At 36.8% G+C, this 25,103-nt stretch overlaps 1 protein-coding gene across 6 annotated transcripts in view; it reads right to left on the bottom strand.

Annotated features, from left to right (window-relative positions):
* The window catches only part of SYTL5 (synaptotagmin like 5), a 221,133-nt gene that overhangs the window by 18,033 nt on the left and 177,997 nt on the right, over positions 1 to 25,103 (bottom strand). For 5 of the 6 annotated variants that reach the window (XM_039475397.2, XM_074391440.1, XM_074391443.1 and 2 more), the window contains exons 7-14: positions 24,703 to 24,844; positions 20,081 to 20,207; positions 17,991 to 18,091; positions 11,801 to 11,893; positions 11,137 to 11,202; positions 7,117 to 7,295; positions 5,190 to 5,289; positions 3,089 to 3,250 (exon numbers count right to left, since the gene is read on the bottom strand). In XM_039475397.2, the coding sequence (XP_039331331.1) occupies positions 3,089 to 3,250; positions 5,190 to 5,289; positions 7,117 to 7,295; positions 11,137 to 11,202; positions 11,801 to 11,893; positions 17,991 to 18,091; positions 20,081 to 20,207; positions 24,703 to 24,844 (970 nt within the window). The remainder of the gene's footprint in view (positions 1 to 3,088; positions 3,251 to 5,189; positions 5,290 to 7,116; positions 7,296 to 11,136; positions 11,203 to 11,800; positions 11,894 to 17,990; positions 18,092 to 20,080; positions 20,208 to 24,702; positions 24,845 to 25,103) is intronic. The other variant, XM_074391444.1, reaches the window with a different exon arrangement.

The following is a 25,103-nucleotide window of genomic DNA, read 5'->3' as shown; positions in this document are numbered from 1 at the left end:
GGGCCGCATGCGGCCCCCTGAGGCCATTTATCCGGCCCCCCGCCACACTTCAGGAAGGGGCACCTCTTTCATTGGTGGTCAGTGAGAGGAGCACAGTATGTGGCGGCCCTCCAACGGTCTGAGGGACAGTGAATTGGCCCCCTGTGTAAAAAGTTTGGGGACACCTGATATAGAGCATGCCTTTGTGCCTGTCCTCCTCATTTTTGGAAGACTTGATATCTAAGCACATCTGAGTCTTTAGCTTTTCTTCTATATAGAATAGAGTAAGCTGGGCAGGGGAAGATGGCAGAGATTAGAGACACTAACTTCTGCTGGGTTCCTCAGAAACAGACTCTTAAGGTGAAGATTCTTATGCAAGTGATTTATTAAGGAAGTTCTCTCAGAGAAACCAGTAAAGGGGTATGGGAAGCAGAATAGGGACATGTCTAAGCTTGGGCAAAATTCCATGGAAGGTAGCTTCTACCTGATGTGGTAATATACGTAACACTTTGGAGTTTTTCCGACTTTCAGTAAGGGAAGTAGACCTTCATACTCCCCACCTATCGCTTATTGATGAAGGGTTGTCTTGTGGCAGGGGGTACAAAAATACCCAGGACTTCTGGTTCTCTGCCTATGTAGGCAGAAAGCTACAGTAGCCCAAGGGAAGTCTTCTAAAGAGAGTCTCAGATGGAGGCTGTTGTGGCAAACATTCTAACAGACATGGTTAGGGACCTAAGGGGATCTGGCAGAGGACCCACGGTATTCCATAGTGAATGCAATCAGAACTTTTCTACCTTTAGTAGGTTCAGAAAGACTCAGAGATGCTTCCCTCTTATGATAGAATATGAACCACTCATTGACAATGTAGAAGTGATTACTGTGGAAAATGTTGATTTCTAAGCACAAAGGATGCCTAGGAGAGATCTAGGAGAGCCTAGATATAATTTCAGCAAAGTCCTTCAACTATTTCCAGGAAACTGACTGGAAGAATGCTATTGTTCCCTCGAAAGTGGTTTCCAAAGACCTCCTATGTGCTTTAATGTTAATTTCATGACAGGTAAATTAAATGTATGTACTAAGATGCATGTTACTTGTTCTCTATCTGGGTCACACATCAGATTATCTCTTGGACATTTTCTAATTATGATGTTCATTCATAACACACAAAAGGAAGTAACTGATAGGAGACTGCAAAGTCATAGTGAATGCTATCTTTTATGGTGAGGGTTTTCATTCAATTCCAAAAGACTTAATGCTGAAATGATCAAATAATTTTTATATTTAATGTCAGGGGAATGCTATGCTATTATGGACTTGTTTGTTGTTAATACTGTATTTTCTATCTCTATCACAGTTACGTTGGGCATGGGCTTGCAGTTATCTTATGCTTAAGGATTTTTTATTGTGTTTTATTGTAAATTTTGCCCACAGGACAAATATACCTCCTAAAGATTTTCCATGGCTGTTTACATCAAGTTTCAAGTTGACAGTTACAAAACCTTACCAGAAAGTTGTATTTATCTTATGAATCTCAGTGTCCTCATCTATAAAATGGGGATAATTGTACTTACCTCACAGGTTATTGTAACCATTAAATGAAAACAATACTGCTGTCCATGATGTTATGGGGGGCATCATTTGTTTTTGTTATCTAGCATCTTTCATCATTCCTTTAGTACTACTGTATCTGGATTTCCTCTGGGGCAATCCCACCTTCAGAATCAGGGTATATTCTGATTGTTTTAACCCAGCGAATGCATCTCACTTCCCTGGACACAGCCATAATCTTAGAATAGGCAAATGACAGAATTAGAATTAGGAGAACCAGGCCCAATGCACTGATTTGGCTGCTGGAGGAGGAGAAACTGTCTTCTCTTCTGAACAGTGTGGTGCAAAGATGAAAGGCTTGAAGCTACTGTGGCCATTAGAGAGGCATGCTTGGAGCTAGTCAGGGAGGACAACACTGCATGGAACCTGAAAATGAAGCCAATGAAGAGAAAAGATACTAAGAAATTCCAAGGCTTTGATAAGATTTGAACATCTGGATCAAGCCATACCTAATCATTGCTGGCCAAAAACTTCCTTTATTTTTTGAGCAGTATGAGCTGGAGTTTCTGTCCATTGCAATACAAGGATTCCAAATAACATGTATATTACCTAACATTTATTGAGAGCTTACAATGTTCCCGATAACATGCTGACAGCCATGAATAGAATGTTTATTCAAGCCTCGTCGCAGACCTATAAGCTACATCCAATGATTATATTACAACTTAGGACACTAAGGCATAAGAAGTTAAATAATTTGCCCAAGGTCACATGGGCAGTCATGAAGCCAGGACTGAACCAAGTAAGTTTGATTTGAGTCCACTGGTTTTTTTTAAATCATACTGTGGTTTTGCCTTTCTGTATATAAAGAATAATCTTTGGCTGCATAAATGTGACCTTTACTCACCTCCTTTTTGGCTTAAAAAATACTGCAAATGCATAGAGAATCCAGTTGCTTAAAGTGAACCCAAGGCACTGTTGGTCTAGATAAGAGCATGCTATACAGTATTGGCATTTAATTATCAGCTTTAAGATTGTTTTTCTCAATATAACTCCAGGCCTGTGTCATGAATCCCAAAAGTAGAAATGTAAGAAAATCAGATACTTAACTACTGGTTATTCCCTCATATGAGCAAAGGCAAGACCACTCCTGCTTATGGTCTGAATTGTGGAGAAAGAGAAACACAGGTAATGTTTTAAGATTACTCATGCTGTATCTGTTTGGTTTTGCCTATGTGAAAATGAAGGCTCTCTCTCTAATAAGATCATACAATGTGTTGCTTTCAGTGCTATACAACGAGACTGCCAAATAATAATAATCTTTAGTAAAAAATGTATATGATTGTGTGGCTTTCATTATACAAATGACCTACATTGACAAAGAATTTCCAAAACAGTGGATTTACAATATTTTTATAATATTATTCCAAAATTTGTTGCACTTATTTTTGTAGATTGTTACTTGAAATTTGAAAGTCATCAAGTTCTTCAGGCATATGACATCAATTTTGCTTATAAGTTGTCTCGTTGCCTAACTGACTAATCTGAGAGGATTTCCTACCTTGGGCTGAAGCACAAACCACTCATCAGTTGGATTTTCAAAGTTCCATGAGTCAAAAGGAATCTCTACTTCACCAAGGAAGTTATTACGTCCAAATCGATCATAGTGCCATACAGAGAGCTGCAGAGTTCTTGTTTCCAGCTGGGTATGGCTGATGGTGTACTGCAAACGAGATTTAAAACATTTCACTCCACAAGGAGGGCCTCTATCCAATTCCAGGACAGGTTTAAGTTTACTTCCAACATCTTTCAGATCATATACGTCAGTAGTATGAACAAAACAAACACAAAGAAAACTCTTTGTTTTACTTTGTTTCTGCTACAGTTGAAGTTCTATGCCATAAACTCATTTTGTGCCAGACTTAGCATTGAAAGATATATACGCAAATTATTTGAGGTAGAGATAAACTCCAGATACTGTATAAAAAGTGTTAGGTCATGAAGCTAATCCTCTTTCCAGTTTTATTAGTTTTTCATTTGCCTTAATTATTTTTTAACACATACTTCGTAAGCTCAAAGTTTAATATATACATTTTCCACCTTCTCTCTTATTTTATTCATAACGAGAACCCCCAAATTCAGGAAATGATTGACAATGAGAAACTTACCAACATCAAATTTTAATAAAGTCCAGCCTAAGTGCAGAGGTGAAAAGTTGTACGTGTATATTAGGCAGAAAGAAGATGTTGCTGGGCTAGCATTTTTCTTAATAACAGAACATTATCCAGGGCCACATGCTCATACACCCTCCATCCTTCTGGTTGTTCTATGCAATGACCATCTGGGACACACTTCAAACTGATTGATTCCTGATCTTGGATTAGTGTCTATTCTTGTTCTTGCTGTTACTGTCATAATTAAACTTGGTTCCCTGCTTCCTAAATTTACCTTCTCACTATGTTTGGGCTCATCTTTGCTATTTTGTTATGGGCATTGAATTTACCCTTTACCTGTATTTATTCATTTTTCAGTTTGGTCTGTCTTGATATTAGCTCCTGCTTCCACACAGGCTCCCACTGACACATGCAGGCTCGTGGTTTTCTGCCCTTACCAATTTCCTCCTAAAGTGGACTTTGACTCCATGACTCTGGGGCACAAGTCTATAAATTTTCCTAGAATTGGCAATAACTTCTGTATTCCATTCTCCCTGAATCTTTCTTACCAGGCCAGATAGATCCATAGTAAGAGAAGGGATTAATTATGTGAAAGTTCGCTGGGCGTGGTGGCTCAAGCCTGTAATCCCAGCACTTTGGGAGGCCGAGGCGGGTGGATCACAAGGTCAAGAGATCGAGACTATCCTGGTCAACAAGGTGAAACCCCGTCTCTATTAAAATTACAAAAATTAGCTGGGCATGGTGGCGTGCACCTGTAATTCCAGCTACTCGGGAGGCTGAGGTAGGAGAACTGCTTGAACTCAGGAGGTGGAGTTTGCGGTGAGCCAAGATCGTGCCATTGCACTCCAGCCTGGGTAACAAGAGCAAAACTCCATCTCAAAAAAAAAAAAAAAAAAAAAAAAAAAAATTAGGTGAAAGCTCATTGGAAATAGGGATTTCTATTTTCTAGATGATTGACCTGGATTGGGCCATATTTTATCTAGGCCACTTTCACTGAGATTTCTCAGATCTGGCCCTGCATTTCCACTATTCATTAACCACATACCGACGTTTTGTCAAATTCTGAAATCCTAACAACAAACAGTATAGATCAATGTTATGTTAGCAGAACAATGAATATGTGCAAAGTGACTCTTTAAGTAGTGTCAAAACTGTGACAAACTTCTTTTAAGGAAGTCAGAAAAAACAGTTTGCCCAAGGGTAAAACATATTTTTTTGGCAAGATGCATCAGCATAAATGCAGTTTGGCTGGATCATCTCTCCAAGGTTCAAATTCAGTAGCAGCAGAGACATAAACAGAATAAGTGTTTTTTCCCCCCCAAAAGATGTTAGAAAAGTCAAGAGTATTATGTGAATTTACTCAAATTCTAATTTTCTAAAACTTATACAAACCTTGACATGCAAATAAAATATTCTCTGTAGCTGCTTCTAAACCACTGAAGTTGTGAACAGTAACATATGAGTTACTATGAGACTGTATTTATTTACCTTTAGTGTTTCATTGAATTCTGGATTAGTGCCTGTTTTGATTTTGGTCTTACGCTTGTTGTTCCGGGACTTGTCAGGAAGAAGGTATGACTTGACATAACTATAGATAAGAAAATATAAATGTAATTATTGGGAAACATCTTTTTGCAAGAAATTCTGAAAGACTTCACTGTGAATAAAAGGGGCAAAAGGCCAGTGAGTATGAGAGGAAATACCAAAGAGAATTTTGTGTATATAACAGGATACCTTAAAACAGAACTCTGGGCCCTCCACAAGAGAGAAATGGTAAAGTATAATGATAAAAGAGTGTGGGTTCTGGAGTCAAGCCAACTGGCTTTGAATCACTCCATGCCTCAGAGGTTTTGGTGCCCTCAAGAATTTACTAAATAACCCCCCTGTGCCTCAGTTTCCCTATCAGTAAAAGTGGGAAAATAACCAGGTCTAACTGATGGCTTTATGAGGATTAATTTAGTTGACACATAGAAGGAGCTACCATATTGTACTACTCAATAAATGTAATATATTATTAATATTAATGGTCTCACTAACTTTTTTGGGATTACATGCTTCTCTATTCCTAGTCTTGTCTTCTGATGTCAGAGAGTGCAGTCAATGGTAATGGGTGAGTGAAAGAAAATAGTGAAAAAGGCAAAATAAAAATAACAACCTGAAGTAGTAATAGCAATTCTACCCAACACTTTAGTTTGAGGTATCTCAGGAGCCTCTTGAAGCAGGGTATCACAGCAGACTCACAAATGTACAAGATGTGTACAAAGTTGAAATGCATAAGATGCTACCAGAGTTCTACAGCATATCTGTTGAGTTTTAGATGACCTCTTTCCATGTTAGTCAAAATAATTACATTAGTCCTGTAGCCCTCTGAAGTTTAGTGGAGGAGGCAGGTGGACCAATCTGTAGTCAGAATCCACTCATTTGTCTATCTTATGGTATTTGGGACGAGGTTCACTTAGTTGTTTATTGGACCTAGGTCATCTATTGTACAGAAAAGTGTTAACATAGCGAGCCTGAGATTACCATTCTTCTAAACGTCTGCTTATAAATTTGGCCCTTGGGTGGCATCTGGCAACTTTGATTTCAGGAGGATTCCCACTCCAGAATTGATAAAAGTGGCTTGTTGTTCCTAAGCTGTTTGTACAAACAATATGGCTTATGCTGAACAGGTTCTTTCCTTCTGAGAGACGGGAAATTTGGTATGTGACCAGCTGAGTTTCTAACAAGCTTCCTTGGCAGACAACATATTTCACAAGTGTTGTCACAACTCATCACTGGAGGAATTAAATGCATCCTATGGGACTCCATTAGGAAAGGACCCTTGCAAGCTTGAGCCTGGTCTCCCCTGGATTTTGCTCCATGTGCCTCTTTGCTGATTATAACTGCATGCAGGGTCCTGAGCCCTCCTAGTGAATCACTGAACCTGGCAATGGTCTTGAGGACCCCTGGAACACCTTTATATCTAGCTTCTCTCCAATGTGCTATGGTTCATACCTGCCTTCCCAGTCTGATCTCTAGAATCCTGAGAGCCTTATAATTGCCCTTTTGAGTTGTTTAATTGGGTAACAGCTTGGTAATTTTCTCTGGAGGATTTCCCAGAACAAAAATGGACAGGATGCTTTTGTACAACCTGGGTGTGCCAACATGCCAGCTTTCTACTTCAAGGAGCTGCTGCTGTGTAAATTTCAAATATGTCAATCCTGAATTACGTTTTAAAAATCAGTTAACCAAGGACACAACCAGTATACATGTGCTTCAGAGAATATTTAGAAGTGCGGTATAGGAGGAAAGTGACAATCAACTCTCTAAGAAGACTGAATCAGGAAGAATGCTAAGAGTCTTTTGAAAAAGAAACACACATACAGACAAAAAAGGCAGTGATTGAAATAGTCTGACGAACATGCTATATGCTTACGCATCTGTCCTCTGTTTCTTTTCATCTCCTATGGCCAGATTTCTGCAATTCTTGACAAAAATGTATAGCCCACCAGTTTTGTAGCAGTAGCTGATACGGAGAAGGATTTCACCACTGACTTTCACATTGCCATAGTCTCCTGTTTCACTGTAAACACTCATCATGCTGTTAAGGCTGGTCTGGAATAAACAAGATGGAAAAAGGCATCCAGTGTCATTCTAATGATCTCTTCACAGAATCAACCCTCTTCATTCAATTATAGTTCCTGTTCTTTATAATGAGCTCAGAAGTCTAGGGTGAGCAAAGAAAACAAGAGTCACATGTTTTGCTTGTTTGGCTGCTGCTGTACAAAATCCAAGCTGGAGAAAGGACAACAGATCTAGTACCACCAGGAAAAAAGGCAGGAAACTTGCTTAGAGGGGAGCACTTCTTTCTTGTGTTAGAGAATATCCTTTGTTTATTCACTTCTACTAATGAATACAGGATCATTGAGGCATTCCAAATCTCACCTCTTGTCCATCCCTGCAGCTTCCTCCATTTTCACTGGTAGACTCAAATTCAATATACTTTAAGGTGTAGAATACATTGGGACAAAGAATAGCTTATCTCATATTCTGTGCTAGCAGGGGCCACACACTTCTTTCTTTGACACCTACAGGGAGCATCCCATCAGTCTCCAGGGAGTCACAATTGTAGCTTTAACAAGGACATGCCAGAAGAACATCACATACCCACAGCTTCCATGATTTCCCTCAACTGAGTAGCTAGCTGTGTGGCTACATTAGTAGTATAAGATCATGGCTTTGTAAATCTGTATAAAGTAGCAGCCCACAAAATATACCATTAAACAATAAAATCACACACCAACTAATCATCAAAATAAACTGAAAAAAGTTCAAATCTACCAGAATGAATGAAGCTTTTGACAAGACACTAATGGCATGAGCTGGCTTTTAATTTATAGTAGTCCCCCTTAACCACAGTTTTACTTTCTGTAGTTTCGGCTACCTATTGTCAATTGTCAGCAAAAATATTAAATAGAAAACTCCAGAAACAAACAATTCATAAGTTTTAAATTGTATGCTGCTTTGAGTTTGTGAAAGGAAAATATCTTGGGCCCCCAAAATCACTAAGCTAAAGGGAAAAGTCAAGCTTTGAAAGGAACTGCTTAGGGCAAATCTGCTTCAGATTCTGTTCAAAGTCACCCCTCCGCTCACTGAGATAAATGCATATCTGATTGCCTCCTTTGGAGAGGCTAATCAGAAACTCAAACTAATGCAACCATTTGTCTCTTATCTACCTATGACCTGGAAGCCCCCTCCCCACTTCGAGTTGTACCATATTTCCAGACCCAACCAGTGTTCATCTTACGTATGTTGATTGATGTCTTATGTCTCCCTAAATTATATAAAACCAAACTGTGCTATGACCACCTTGGGCACATGTCAGGACCTCCTGAGGCTGTGTCAGGGGTGCCAGTCCTCAGCCTTGGCAAAATAAACTTTCTAAATTAACTGAGACCTGCCTCAGATTTTCGGGGTTCACAAGTAGCATGATGAAATTTCACGTCATACTGCTTTATTCCACCCTGGATGTTAAGTCTCCTTTTGTCCAGTGGATCCACACTGTAGATGCTACTTGCCTGTCAGTCACTTAGCTGTCTCAGTTATCAGATTGACTGTCCTGCTGTCACAGAGCTTGTGTTTAACTCAGTCTTATTTTACTTAATTATGACTCCAAAGTGTAAGAGTAAAGATTGTGGTAATTCATACATGTCAAAGAGAAGCCAAAAGTGCTTTCTTTAAGTAAAAATGTGGCCTTGGTGTTCCTTGGCTAGGGTTCAGTACTATGTGAGGTTTCTGGCATCCACTGGGGTGGGTAGAAAGTATCCTCTGTGGATAAAGGTGAATACTGAAATGTAATTAAAATATTCTGTGGTACTAGAAGTGAAAACTGTATATCTTAGTAACAGTCACAAAAGACCACCTGGAAGTCTTTCATGGATGACCCAGTAGTTTCAAAAACACTTTTCTGTGAAGCACTGGGAAGTCAAGGCTACGGCAAGTACACAGGGACCTTAGACTGTCCTCTTTTTGCTTTTGGTAAAAATTATTATGTTCCAACAATTTTTGGAGTAGAGACTGACCAAAGAACAGGATGTTGGTGATGTGGCCACATGTCCTCTGAGCTTCTTCACAGGCAAGAGCAGACCAATAATTCCATAACTATTTGGAAATTACAGTTTAAAGAAAGCCAGTGAGTGACCTAATCTTTCTTTCCTATTCCTAAAACAGAGCAACAGAAGTTTCATATTTAGCAGGTGGCTTTGAGGAGTGCTTTTCAAACTTTAATTGTATATAAATCACCCAGAGATCTTTTTAAAATGAAAATACTGATCTCTTCAGTCTAGGGCAAGGTCTGAGATTTTGCTGTTCTAACAAACTCCTAGGCCTGCAGTTCCCAAAATGTGTATCAAGATACCACAGAGTACCACAGCAAACTCACAGGGGAATCACAGAAATATTTTAAATTCTCAAGGGAAACATATCAATACCTATCAGATACCATGTAAGCTCCTAACTAGTAATTCACAGTGTCAACATTAAACCACACTTTACTCTTTTCAATGAACTCCTATTTGTGTGAAGCTGACTTTTTTGGCAGTTGCTGCAACAAAAAGAAAATATTTCATAAAAATAAATATGAAATGGGAAATGAAAATAGTGATGTCTAATCAGATTCCAAGATTTGATAACTGTGTAATTCTCAATAGGCACACATATCCTGTTAGTGGTAAGTGATAGGGGTTATTTAAGGATGCAATAAAAATACCATTTTTTTCTTTTTCTTTTTTTTTTTTTTTTTTTTTTGACAGAGTCTTGCTCTGTCGCCCAGGCTGAAGTGCAGTGATGTAATCTCAGCTCACTGCAACCTCCACCTCCTGGGTTCAAGCAATTCTCCTGCCTCAGCCTCCCTAGTAGGTAGGACTACATGCATGCGTCATCACTCCCAGCTATTGTTTTTTTTTTTTTTTTTTTTTTGTATTTTTAGTAGAGACAAGGTTTCACCATTTCGGCCAGATGGTCTTGATCTCTTGACCTCGTGATCCGCCCGCCTTGGCCTCCCAAAGTGCTGAGATTACAGGCGTGAGCCACTGTGCCCTGCTACTATTTTTCTTTCAATTTATTGTAGCATTTTTTCCCAAATGGTTAGTAAATTGTTAGGATGCAAGTGCTTACTAAATGGTTTGGGTCTAACTACTTAATAAATGGGCTAGTTAGGTGCTACTTTTAGTATAGGAGTGCCATCAAAGAATTACTGAGACACTAGGGGCTTTGTGAACTGAGAAAGTTTTGGAGTCTGTATTCCAAGTGATGCAACAATTGCTAGTCCACGGAGAATGCTTTGAGTATCAAAGGTTTTAAGAATAAGCCCCAACCTCCTCATGTTATAAATGAGAAAATTCTGGTTCACAAAAATGGTTGATAGTGTCAAGACATAAAGCAAGATCTCCCAGTTTCTTGTCTGAGGACTACCCCACCATACCTGACTACCCTTATTTATCACTGATTTGTGTCTATACCACATCTCTGTAGCCACATCTTCAAAGAACATCCTCTGTAGCAGAGGGCCCCTATGGATAAAAGGAAATATAAGAACTCACAAATACTGGAGCTTGTGAGGAATTAAGACAGCTATGGCAATTTTACTACTAACTAAACTTTATGCATTTAAGTAAGCTAAGACTATAATTTAAAATAGATGTTTACTCAAATGTTTTGCTTATGGTAAATCATTTTAAACCATGTGTCTTTTGACTGGCATTCAGATTCCAATGTTTAATGAATTGGAATACTTGGGTTCTGATAACCTCATCAATCTTTTAAAAGAGAACCTCTGGTTAATTCTGTATAAGTCAGAAAAAGATAAATATGGGACAAATTGCTTAATCATAGCTCCCAGACCATGAAATGTATGAAGTATGTTTGAAAGAACAAAGAAGAAAGGTTGAAAACTCACAGTGTCTGAATCAGCATCAGGCACATTTAGGTAGGTCCACTTCCTGTCAGAACCTGCTTGAGAATTCTTTAGAGAAGTCATCCAAAGATCAAAAGAAAAAAAAAAAAAACATCAGAGTAACAGAAATCAGAGAAACCAGGAAAAAGACTTACAGACGCACAGATAGATACAAGGACGCAGGGCCTTCCTTTCAAAAAAGGCCTTGAACACTAAAGTAAGAAAGGACTTTATTTTGTAGGCAGTGGGAAGCTATGAATGGGTTTTAAATAGATAAGAGAACTGATTGGGCATGTGTTTTAGGAAAATGACTGACAGCAATCTGGAGGACAGCTGGGAGTTTAGAGAATGGTGTCAGGGAAATTTGTCAGCAGAAAATTGAAAAATAATTTATAGGCTTGAGCTGACTGAGTCTGAACTAGGGAGTGAGGAGATTTTAAAACCTGGGTGAGGACCAGAAAAAGGAAGAAATCAGGAGCCTGAGAAAAAGCCCACACCAAATTAGACTGAAAGGTACTCTGTGGGCAAAGGGCTAGCAGGATCCTACAATGATTTTTAACTCATTATCATGCCTTTTCCCAAGAACATTCATATCTTCTTTGGAAATGCAAAGAAAATCAACAGGAGAGAGAAGAAAACTTTCCACATTTTATAGTGAACTGCTTACAGTTGATAGGCCACTTGCCAGACTGTGAGTATTTGTAGATAACTGCGAGGACACTAAAGCATCAATGCTTTCTTCAGTCTCTTCCAAGGAGTCCTAAGAAAGAACAGGAAAAGTCAATGGGTTGGTTTACTCTTTTTTTAGAATGTCTTTTCACTTGAAATAACACTTTCTTTCATAGATATTTGAGATTCAGATAAAAATATCTAGAAATAATTCCATTCCTAGGTTTTTCTCTTTTCCTCTCCAGTCAATCTGAATTATACCATCAGAGAAGTGGGCAGGGATAGTGGGTAGAGAGTGGGGTCTCCTTTCTAATGGTGCTTAGTTTATGGAAAGAACATGAAATTTGGAATCATACAGACCTGGGTTCAATTCCTATCTCTAAGGTGATTTGTATTGGGCAATGTACTTAGGTTATTTTAATTTGACACACACACACACACACACACACACACACACACACACACACTGCCAAGTTGGTAAAATATATCTCAAAAATCTCTCCACTAGGATGAACTAGTTACTGGACTGTCATCTCAAATCCCAGATTCTGCTTTTCCTTTCCCATTTCTTTTTCTCCTTCATGATAAAATGGCTTTTTTTTTCCTAGTTACTTAAGCGATATATTTTCCTAGTAAAAATATTTCAAGCAATATACATAAATGGAAATTAAAAACTTAGGTCTCTCATTAACATATTCATGATCAAATGTCAATATTTTTGATTATATGATCACACACATACATACACATATACACGTAGATCAATTATATCACACATACTGCTTTTTATTATGGGCACTTTTCTTTTTTTGCTTCACCTCTCCTCCTTCCCATCCTTTCACCCCAGGTGAAATTAATATTTAGCATCCTGTTGTACATATTACATTCCATGTCTTTCTCCTTGTTTAAAACATGTGAAAAAATCATTTGAAAACATACACACACAAATCTAAGTATACATTCATGAGAATTTTTTAAACTATTGTTTTACAAATCAGGATTATGATATACACTTCTGGGGTTGGTTTTCAAAAGTCTTCATTATAAGATAAAACATATTAAAAAGCACATAAAACATAGATGTATAGTATAATAACAACATAAAATGATCAAACAGAAGCTCCCTATATATCCTGTCCATACCACAACCCCCTTCTCTCCCCTGGGAAGAGTTAATATTTTAATTCTTGTGGTTAATCACATCCTTGCTTTTATTTACAGTTTAACTGTATAAGCATACACTCCAAAACAAAATGATTTTGTTTTTCCTGTGTTTGCACTTTGTGAAAGTGTAATTAAATGCTATATATTCCTTTATGTTTTGCTTTTTTTGCTTAATATTGCCTTAAAATTCATCCAAATTGTTACATATTTTTGTAGACCATTCTTTTTTTGCCATTTAATATTTCATTGTATGATATCCAAAACTTTATTCATTCCCTAGTTGCTTAATATTTGGGTTATTTTCAGATTTTTTTTTCTATTGTGACCAACACTGATATAAATATTTTGTGAATATGTATCCTGGCACATATATACACACTACAGTATACACACACCACAGTATATATATTCACACACTTGAATATATACCAGTGAGAGGAATTGTCAAGTCATGGGGCACACAAATCTCCACATGCTTATCTATATCATTTTAAAGATAATGTCAAGTTTTCAGAAGTAGTTATAGCAATTTATAGTCTAACCAGTAGTGTACAAGAGTTCCCATTCCTCCACATCTTTGCCTGCAAACAGATGGTATTGTTAGATTTTTTTTCACTTTTGCCAATCCAGTAGATGTTTACAGTCTTCATGGTTTTAATTTCCAATTCTCTTATTACTAAGCTGAATACCATTTTGTGATGATTGGTCAACTGAATTTTCTGTTTTGTGAAGTACTTGTTCAAAAATTGCTTGCTTTTATATTGGTTTACAGTAAGTCATCACTTAATGTCATCCATAGGTTCTTGAAAACTGCAACCTTAAGTGAAAGGGTGTGCAGCAGGTCCTCAAATAATGTCATTTCATTATAATGTTGATAAAAAACGTTTTTGTTACAGGTCACTTTGCTGAAAGTGGCAGTTTCTAAGAATCTGTTGATGATATTAAGTGAGAACTTACTTTACTTGCCTTTTTCTCACTAATGAGCCCACAAGATAAGCTGGAATATCTTGTAGAATAGCATCTTGAAAGAAAGTGCTGACTTCATGGATGAATCCATCCAAACATTTGGGGAAGAATTAATGCCAATCCCCGTCAAATTCTTCCAAAAATTGAAAAGGAGGGAACACTTCCAAACTTATTTTAAGAAGCCAGCATTACCCGGATACCAAAGTCAGACAAGGATACTCAAAAAAAGAAAGGAAAAAAAAAAAAAAAAGAAGAAGAAAAAGAAAAAGGACAAAATTGCAGGCCAATATCCTTGATAAGCTATAGATGCAAAAGTCCTCATCAAAATCCTAGCAAACAGAATTCAACAGTGCATGAAGAAGGTCATTCAACCTGACGAAGTGAGAATTTATCCCTGGATGCAAGGATGGTTTAACATAAACAAATCAGTTATTACGATAATCTGCATTAACAGAATGAAGGATAAAAATCACATGATCATCTCAATAGATTCAGAAAAGGCAGTAGCCAAAATCAACATCTTTTCATACTAAAAACTCAACAAATTAGATAAAGAAAAAATTTACCTCAACATAAAACCATACATGACAAGCTCTTAGCTAACATTATACCCAACATACCCAACATTGAAAAGCCAAAAGCATTTCCTCCAAGATCAGAAATCACTCTTACTAATTCTACTCAATATAGTACTGGATGTCCTAGCCAGAGCAATTAAACAGGGACAAGAAATAAAATGCATCTCAATTGGAAAGGAAGAAGTAAAATTGTCTCTGTTTGCAGATGACATGATTTTATATATAGAAAACCCTAAACAACTTAAACAGAATGCTGCCAAAACTAATAAGCTCTTTAATTCTGAAAAATATATCCCTATTACTTTTTCAAATTGTCCCTTTTCTATATTTTTATGTTTTGCTCAGTCTGGGTATGCAATTACCCAATGGTCATCACACAATGTACCAGTCTTCATATTTCTTTACTTTCTTGTTAAAAGTGGATATTACAAAATTCAAACACTTACAAAATAGAAAGAATAGCATAATGAACCGTTGTAACTGATTACACGTTTTAACAATGATCACTTTTCTAGGTATTTTCCTTGCTGCTTATTTTTTCTCCCACAACTTTATTGAGGTATGATTTACATACTATAAAATTCACCTATTGTATGCATGCAATTCAGTGATTTTTAGCAAATTTATAGTTGAGCAAACATCAACATAATCCAGTTTTAGTATGTTTCCAACCTAGTAAGTTCCCCCATTCCTGTTTACAGTCAGTCCCCACTTCTTCACTTCCTGGCAACCATTAATCTACTTTAATTTCCCTATCAATTTTCCTTTCATTGACATTTCATATAAATGTAATTATGTGATATACAGTTTTGCCTGGTTTCTTTCACTTAGCATAATGTTTTCAAGGTTCATCAATGTTGTAGTATGCATTAGTACTTCATTTCTTTTTACTTTTGAATAATAGATCATTGTAGTCTAGCCACCAGACATTATCATTTTCACTTTTTGGCTCTTATGAATAATGCTGCTGTAAATATTCATGTATAAGTCTTTATGTGGACATAAGTTATCATTTCTATTGGGTAGATAACTAGGATCAGAATTGCTATGTCATGTGGTAAATTTATGTCTAACTTGTAAAAAAATTACCAAACTCTTTTATGAAATGGTTGTAGGTAGCATTTTTCATTCCCATAAGCAATGTAGGAGGTTCAAATTTCTCCACATCATCATCAACACTTTTATTATGTCTTTTTAATCACAGCCATTCAAGGGGGTGAGAAGTAGTATCTCATTGCGATTTTAATTTTCATTTATCTGATAACTAATGACCCTGAACATATTTTAATGAGGCTATTAGGCATTTGTAAATTTTCTTTGGTTAAATGTCTATCCAAATCTTTTACCCATAATCTAATATGATTATTTGTCTTTTTAATATTGAATGTAAAAGTTTAAAGAAATATATTCTAGATACAAGTCCTTCAACAACTATATAATCTGAAAATACATTTCCAGTCTGTGGCTTGACTTTTCATGTCTGTAATGGTGTCTTTTGAAGTGTAAACAAATTTCATTTTGATGAAATTTATCAGTTTTTTTTTCTTGAATACATGTATCATGCTTTTCGTGCCATATCTAAGAATTTTTTGCCTAACTCAAAGTCTTGGAGATTTTCTCCTAGGTTTTCTTTCAGAATTTTATGGTTTCAGTTCTTATATTTAGGTTTATAATCCATTTTGAGTTACTTAGTTTCTGCATGGTATATGTTAAGAGTCAAAGTTCTTTTTTGTTTTGTGGTATTTGGACATCCAATTGTCCCAGTATGATTTGTTGAAAGATTATTCTTTCCCCACTGAAGTACCAAAAATCAATTGGCCATAAAGTTTTTTTTTTTGTTCTGGAATCTCAATTCTATTCCATTGATTCCCTATGCTTATGCCAATACTATGTTGTATTGATAACTGTAAGTGTAAAGTAAGTTTTTAAATCTAGTAGTATAAGTCTTCCAACTTTGCTCTTTAAAATTGATTTTGTTATTTTGGGTCCCATATGTTTTTATATAAATGGCAGAATCACAATTTCTATTTCTTCAAAATTATCCTGCTTGAATTTTGATTGGGTTTGCATTGTCCATAAATTTATTTGGAGAGAATTTCCATCTTAAAAATATTGACTCTTCTAATCCATTAACAAAGAATATCTTTCCACTTATTTAGGTCTCTTTTAATTCAGCAAAATTTTTGTTAGTTTTAATGCACATGCTTTATACTTTTAAAAATGAATTAATTTCTTACTTTTGAAAATAAATTTTCATGCTATTGTGAATAGAATTATATTCTTAATTTCATTTTCCAATTGATCATTGCTAGGATGTATAAATGCAGTTGATTTTTGTATATTGATCTTATCTCCTGCAACCTTGCTGAACTTGTTTATCAGTTCTAGTCATATTTTTGTAGATCCTTTATTACCTTCTACGTACTAAATCACACCATTTTCCTCTTTAATATGTTGATATAAATTATGCTGACAAATATTCTTATATAGATTCATTCTCCCACCCTTAATTAGCATAAAACTTACTTATTGATATTTCTATTCATTGCTAGATTTTAATTGATATCATATTTAAAGTTTTGCATATATACTCATAAACCAGTTTGACTTGTAGTTTTGTTTTTTAAACTATTTTAAAAATCAAGTTTGAGTGTCAAGGTTATACTGGCTGCATACAATGAATTTAAAGATTTTAATAATTTTTCTAAGATCAGGAATAGTTTAATAGTTTAATAATGCTGGAATTAGTAGCTCTTTAAAGGTTGAACATGAGTAAGCTTTGAAATAATTTGATCTCATTGCCTACCTCTCTTTTGGAGGTGGACTTTAAAGTATTTTCCCGTGTTTTCGTACTATAGGAAACAATATTTCATTTTAGAACTCTAAGTTTCCTAATTTGCTTTGGAAAAGCTATCAATACCATTTTATATTTGTATTCTACTTCTTCCAAGGCATCCAAATTTTATTATAGCAATTATAAAAATCTGAATATCTGAATATTAGAATGGGAAATAACCTTTACAATAATCTAATTTAACCTTCTCATTCTAGAAATGAGTTCACTGAAACATTAATTTTCAAATAATTTTGTCTTGTTTAGAAGGGAATTTATTGGTGGTAATTTGAGATATAACAATGTTCATATAAATATGTAATCAGATATGTCTAATAATATTTGGCTTAGGAAAATGTTGGAATACCTCATTTCCTGGTTAGATTAAGTGATAAGCCTTTAGCCAGAAATTGAAATCTCCAACAGGAGTTTTCTTAGAGATAATTTTCACTCATTAACCTGATTACCAAAAAGCTTTTCTAAGTTATTATTTCAGTTTTTGTGTGTTGACTGTGAAGGCCAACAAGAAGAGATGATTGATATCCTCTCTTTACTCTCAACTCATCGTCACTAAAAGTGTAACCACTTGAACAAGATTATGCTCTTATTTCCTCTCATCATTATACTTTCTTTCACAATCAGCTTACCTTGTCTAAAGCCCCAGGGACAGACTTGCTTCTTATGCTTCCGGTATCCTCTAAGTCTTCTGTAAAGGACTCACTCAAATCTAACTCAGATCGACTCCGATCTGGAAGGCGGAAAGAAAAAGAAAGATGTGAGTCAGTGTATCTTGTGAGAAGATTTCATTTTTTATTGCAAGTGTTTCACCTTTATTTCAAATTTTTTAGGCACAGATCATAAACAGTACCATGAAAGCAACAGTCAGAGTCAGTAACTTTATGCTGTTTATGATAACATACTTACATTTTTAATAGTATTTTGGTAATTGCCTTGGACTGAATTACAGTTATGCGGTTCATGTTTCCTTCTATCACAGGAGGTTAAATGTTCTGTTATAAAATGCTATGTTTTAAGCTATTTAAGTCAACTGCTTTGCTCCTAGACTTTTAAAAACCCTCTTAGAATGGGCCCTTCAGCTTAGAAAAAATAAAACATTAACCATTATTGCTTGCAATATTTAGAGAATTCACTATGTTTTCAGGTTTGACATAAAATGCAAGTCAACCAATTGTAAACTGCCACTTTGTGATATAGCAAGTTCCTTTTGCACAAAAAGGAGGGGCTATAAATGCATTGAGAGGTCTTAAGGCAACAGAACATTCTTTCATCAGAATAACATCTTGTTTTCAGTTTTGAAAATATAAGTTACAGAGCAATACACCTCTCAGTAATGCTGTGGACAGCTTACCAAGTCAGGACAGCCTATTTCCACAAAATAGTTCTATACTAAAACACTACTGAGATCGATATAGTTACTTATAAATGAGAAAGTCTGGAGAGAGTAATCAAGTACTTAAGTTTGAATTGGTGAAAACAAAATGTCATATGGCCTGACACAGAGTATGTACTCAATAAACAGAAGCTGTTGAGTAGAAGTAGTGGAAGTAGACACTATGATATTGGCTTCTAAACAGTTTAAATATTTAATTAACAGGTGAACAGCTGTTTTACTTCTGAGCAAAATGTAGCAATGACCACACACATTTAGAAAGCCCTTTGGGTGTTGGCTGGCTAGAAGAGACCCATTAATTCAGCATAAAGAATCCTGTTTTAGGATTTATGTATATATCATCATTAGGTAACAGGTAGCTTATTTTATTTTATTTTATTTTGACAGAGTCTCTTGCTCTGTCACCCAGGCTGGAGTGCAGTGGTGTGATCTCAGCTCACTGCAACCTCTGCCTCCTGGGTTCAAGTGATTCTCCTGCCTCAGCCTCCCAAGTAGCTGGGGTTACAGGCATCTGCCACCACGCCTAGCTAATTTTTGTATTTTTAGTAGAGGTGGGGTTTCACCATGTTGGTCAGGGTGGTCTCAAACTCCTGACTTTGTGATCTGCTTGCCTCGGCCTCCCAAAGTGCTGGGATTACAGGCATGAGCCACTGCACCTGGCCACAGGGAGCTTTTCAACGTTGAAGTCTTCATCATGATTTTTATTCTATGTATGGGACATAAACTTCATAATTATGACAAATTTCTCTAAAGAATTTTATTAGTTATAAGTATTAACATTTCAAAATGAATTAATAGCTGCTTCAGAGAACTGTTGTGATAATGAAGTAAAATGATATATTTGAGTGTACCATGCAAATGAAAGGGGTAATTATTAATACCTTAATGCTGCTTGCAAATAACTTCTTATTTAAACTACAGATTTTCTTTTGTCTATATTTTGGGAACTTCTGACCACTATATCAATTGAACTATCATTTCCTTGAACTCTGAGCAAGTGTTCTTATCTATAACATCAGATGTATCCTGGAAACATTTATATTTCCTACACTCATATATTGATATTCTGATGTAGCACTGAAACTTGGTGATGATGCCTGGCTAGAGTATATACTAAATAAATGGAATTTTTATGAATGTAAGATGCCAAAAGCATTACCTGGGTCTATCTTCAAGCAGTTCTATGGAGGGGTCTACCATCATAGGTCAAAGAAGGGATGCTTATTTTTTAAAGCATGAAACATCCGTTTAATACCATACATAGCAGTCAATTTCATTTGCTTTAGTCATTTTATACAACAGAGTAGGCATGTTGTAAATACCCACCTGAGGAGAGAGAGGTTCCAGACACTGCTATGGAAGGTGTGCCAGAAGTGTTTCTGTGGTGATTCTTTGTGAACTCCTGAGAGGTGCTTCCAATAGCAGCCAAACCCATGGGATTTTCGAAACCATACTACTTCCCACAAAGTAAAAATGAGAAAAAAAAAACCCATTATACTGACTGTAATTTACTGTAAAATTCACCTATATAAATATACTTCAGTATAAATACCTTTATATGTATTACAATTTAGGAGGAGCTAATTGACATTTGAAGGACCCTCACCAGGAGTCCATATAACTCCAAAATTTACCATCAGTAATTGTTATAAAAAATCTGTTCCAAGAGATTTGTTAATTAGTGCAAAAGGTATCTGGACAATTTCTCATTCCCAAAATTAGTGAGTGCTCTAATATATGATTAATAAGAAAGATTATACAGGTACCCTCAATCTTATATGAACTATGTATAACAATCTGGCAAGATTAACACTCTCAGAGCAACACTCAGGCTTAGAACTCTGTTTGGTCCCATTTTGTCCTCTCTTTCAACTTACCCTCTCCTCAATTGTCTCTTACTTCTTCCACCCCCATTTAACAGAACACCATTCACCTTTTCCAACTAGAAGGCTTGCTGGTCAGAATATGGGTGTTTACATCTGTTTTGAAATGACTTTCATGCATGGTACTTATCAACGTTCATAAAAAGATAAAGAGTGAAAACTTCCCAAGGTCACAGGAATAGTGATTTTTTTTTTTTTTGTGGTGTCTCCTTGTTAATAAATGCTTGTACATGTGGCAGAATTCAGTCTGGAACTTGCTTTTATTATAATGCATGGTAAAGAAATTCTGTCCCAACTTTGCCCATGACCATAGACCCAACGTTGTCTGTGACCTTTGCCCTGCCATAGACCATGGCAGGGCTTGACTGCTGCCTCATCCCAAGCTTGCTTGAGCGTTAAAACAAAAACAGCAACAACAACAAATTTTGGACCTTTTCAGAACCGGGCTGAGGTTAAGTGTCCATTCAAATTACATCATGATATGATAATCATCAAATCTAAAACAGACTTTTCATTTCTCCCTTCTGTGAACAATCAAAAAGTGCCTTTCGAAATCCTAGATGAAGAATTCCCTCCTTGTTTCCCATAATTTAGATATTCAGAGATACTTTGATAAACTCACTACAGAGAAATGTGGCTTTCACTTGCTTAACAGACTAATCGATTCAGCTTCAATTTAGACTGTTTTTAGTACATTATTATTCTCCAACATATAATACTTATAGCAGGAGGTGTGCAACTCCTAACTTGCTCTAATTGCCATAGACAAGCAAAGTTTATCAAAAGAGTGTGACAGAGGTCAAATTGATAAATTAGTTTAGGTCAATTTTCAACACCTCTTCAAAAAGTTGTTCACATCTGGAGTCCTCTAATGAAGCAAGACCAAGTTCCTTGGAGGCAATTATGTTAATGGCAAGTTTCCCACCGGTGATCTGTATTAATATTGAGCACTAATAGGCCAATTAATATTGCACAGTCATTAACAAGCAATATATATCCTGGAGGTTCAGGATGTCAAACCTAAAATTAATAGGTTGTATCGTAACAGAGGACAGGTTAGAGACTTTCATACTCTAAAAGTATTTTGTGATGGTTAATATTAGGTATCTACTTGATTGGATTGAGGGATGCCTAGATGGCTGATAAAGTATTATTCTGGGTGCGTCTGTGAGGGTATTGCTAGAGGAGATTGACATTGAAGTCAGTGGACTGAGAGAGGAAGACCCACTCCCAGTGTGGAGTGGGCACCATCCAATCAGCTGCCACTGTGGTTAGAGCGAAGCACATGAAAGAACAGAGATAAGCAGCTTGCTTGCTGGGTCTGCTCACTCTTTCTCTTCCCAAGCTGCACCAGACACTTGGCTTCCTCTCCTCCTGCCCTTGGGCATCAGACTCCAGATTCTTCAGCCTTTAGACTCTGGGACTTGCACCAGCAGCCTCCCTGGGGCTCTTGGGCTTTCAGTTTCAGACTGGTGGCTGCACTGTAGGCCTGCCTCGTTTTGAGGCTTTTGGACTTGGATTGAGTCATCCTACTGGCTTTTTTCTTTCTGCAGCCTGCGGACAGCCTATTATGGGATGTTGTCTTGTGAGCAAATTCTCCCTGAAAAACTCCCTTATATATATCTACATGTATCTTATTGGTTCTATCCCTGTGGCTATCCCCAATACATTTTCTTTCATGCTAAAGCAGAAAAGAATACTGAAACAAAGAGATGCTAAGAAATGGGAGAAACTGAGAAGTTGTTACCTTGCTTATCATCTAACGCTATATATTTCCCTTTAGAATGAAAGAGCAAATGTACTTCATAAACTACTGTGCTGTCTTATTTGTATTCAATAGAAAGTACTTCTCTTCATTTCTCTTAGAAAAGACCAGCTTAGACCAGCTAGATTGCAAGAATGAGATCAACATAGGCACTGTCTATGTATATGTACCTATACTAAACTCAATTGCAGGAAATTTCTGTTGGGGAGATCTAGGTGCTATTTAACAAAGAAATGCACAGGTAGGGTCTGTTAGTTTTGAGGGTATTAGCACATGAAAAGGGCTATTTCCCCCCTAATAATCTCAAATTGTATGTAGGAAGATAAGCCTTGTTGTGAGAATAAACCTAATTAGTTTATTGATCATTGGACTGATTGTCAGCTGCTACTCACTGGGACAACTGTACTATTTGTTAAATTTTAAAAAATATTTCTGTGTCAGTTGATAAACAGCACTACTCCTAGCTCACCACCCCCAACTTCCCTGTGCTCCCCCGCATCCATAAGCCAAGGTTTCTTCATAGTTCATGTTTAGTGCATGACATGGAAGGGCCCCCAGAATACTGCCCCAGCCTTGTGCCAGTGTCTGGCGTGATTATTCAACGTCCCTTCCAGACTGGTCACTAAATACTGCTAATATGGTTCCTTTTTAGATTGTCAAAGAGATGAGTGTAATTATCAACTATGCATGCGCCTTTCTGGCTATTGAACAGAATTGGCTTGCTGACCTTAGCATAAATATTTACGAAGTTTTAAATATGCTTTTAATCTTATTAGAAACTATAATTTAGACTATAAATATTTAAATAAATCTATTACTGTTATTTAGTCTGTCTGAATGCCTTAACAGAATTTGACTACTCATCACCTCCACTATCTCTTTGTTTCAAAATCCAGTCTCTCACATGGGATATGACAATGGCTTACTGATTGCTTTCCTGACTTTCACTCTTGTTCCCCTACAGCTTCTTCTCAGCACAGCCCCCAAATCCTGCTTAAAGAGAAGGCAGATTGTGTTACTCTTCTGCTCAAAAACCTCCAGTTTCCCCCATTTTAATCAGAATGAAAGCTGACTGCACACAGCACTCTTCAAGGCTCTATCCAGCCCTATGGCCTCTTTGGATTAATTTCCTAGTTCACTTTGCCTCATTCACTCACCACAGCAGCATTGGCCTCCTTGCTCTTCTTGGAACATACAAGCTGTGCTCCTACCTCAGAGTCTCCACACTGGCTATTCTTCCAGAGGTATGTTTAATAACATATTTTAGAAACTGGTTGAGCAAGGGCACTGACCAATCAAGATGGATGCCAGCTACAAGGAAGTGGAGCAGCCTTCCCTGCATATTCCTGCTGAATATCAGTGCTATCTCTGTCTGGTGGAACACCTTGCTCTAGAAAAGCACATGGCTAATTCTTTCACTTCCTTCAAGCATCTGCTTGACTAGAGCCTGTCATATAGTAAGTTATCATTATACGTTGGTTGACTAAAAGAATTGTTTGTATTGTATGAATTCACTGTTTATATAAAGATTTATCAAATATAGATGCTACCAATGTGGATGGAGCTTCCTGCTAAATTAAAAAAAAAATCTAGTAGATGCTAATTCATTCCAAAGGCAACTTCCAAAACAATATTAAATAAAAGAGAATATTTTTCCCAAAATGCTTTTTTCATATTCTCTTATAAAAGAGAAAACCAATAGAAAATACGATTGATCACATATATATATATAATGCAATTTAAGCCTTCATTATGTGTTGAACCTCCATCATACAAGTGCTACCTTTGAACCTGGTCTTTCCCTTCCCTTTTTCACTTTGGATTTTCTGCCAGGAGCTAAGATGCAGGAGGTTCAGTCCTGATGAAGCTTCTACCTTTAAACAGCATAAACAATATGCTTTGATATATAGAGAATACAAACCTAGCCATGCTGCAGTGGCGAGGTTGAATTTCAGAGACTGGGTGTCTGATATGGTTTGGCTCTGTGTCCCTACCCAAATCTCATCTCAAACTGTAATCCCTACAACCTCCACGTGTGGAGGGTGGGCCCTAGTGGGGGATGATTGAATCACAGAGGAGGCTTCCCCTGTGTTGTTCTTATGATGGTGAGATGAGATTTGATGGTTTTATAAGTGTTTGACAGATTCCTTCTGCCATGATTGTAGGTTTCCTGAGGCCTCTGCAGCCATGCAGAACTGTGAGTCAATTAAACCTCTTTTGTTTATAAATTACCCAATCTCTGGCAGTTCTTTATAGCAGTGTGAGAATGAAGTAATACAGTGTCAGGATTGTGTACTTACTTTACTGATGACTGAAGTCACACTTCGTGTGCTTGGAGCTGTTGACCTCTGAGTGACTGGGGTCACACCATTGCTCCGACTGCTCTTTGGGGTCCTAGGACCAGCTTCCTGGTCATTGAGATCTGATGAGCCAGTGCCTCCCCTAAATGAGAAAGCATATTCTGACTTTAACCTGGGAGCAGAGCAGCAACCAAATTCACAGGCAGAGTAAAGCTGACGAGGAAAATGATAAGAACATATGAACCACACTGAGTTCACAAGAGTCACACTGGAACTGCTCAACAATTATGATGTCACCTTCCTCCTCAAAATCCCTCAGGGGATCACTAGGTTTGTCTCCATTTGCCTGACTCCACGGTCACTGTAATTAAACTTTGCCCCGAATTAAATTAAGGAATGCT

This window comes from Saimiri boliviensis, chromosome X (assembly GCF_048565385.1).
Source record: "Saimiri boliviensis isolate mSaiBol1 chromosome X, mSaiBol1.pri, whole genome shotgun sequence".
NCBI classification, from domain to species: Eukaryota; Metazoa; Chordata; class Mammalia; order Primates; family Cebidae; genus Saimiri; species Saimiri boliviensis.
The sequence above is the reverse complement of the archived record's forward strand: the minus strand, read 5'-3'. Positions and strand labels throughout refer to the sequence as shown.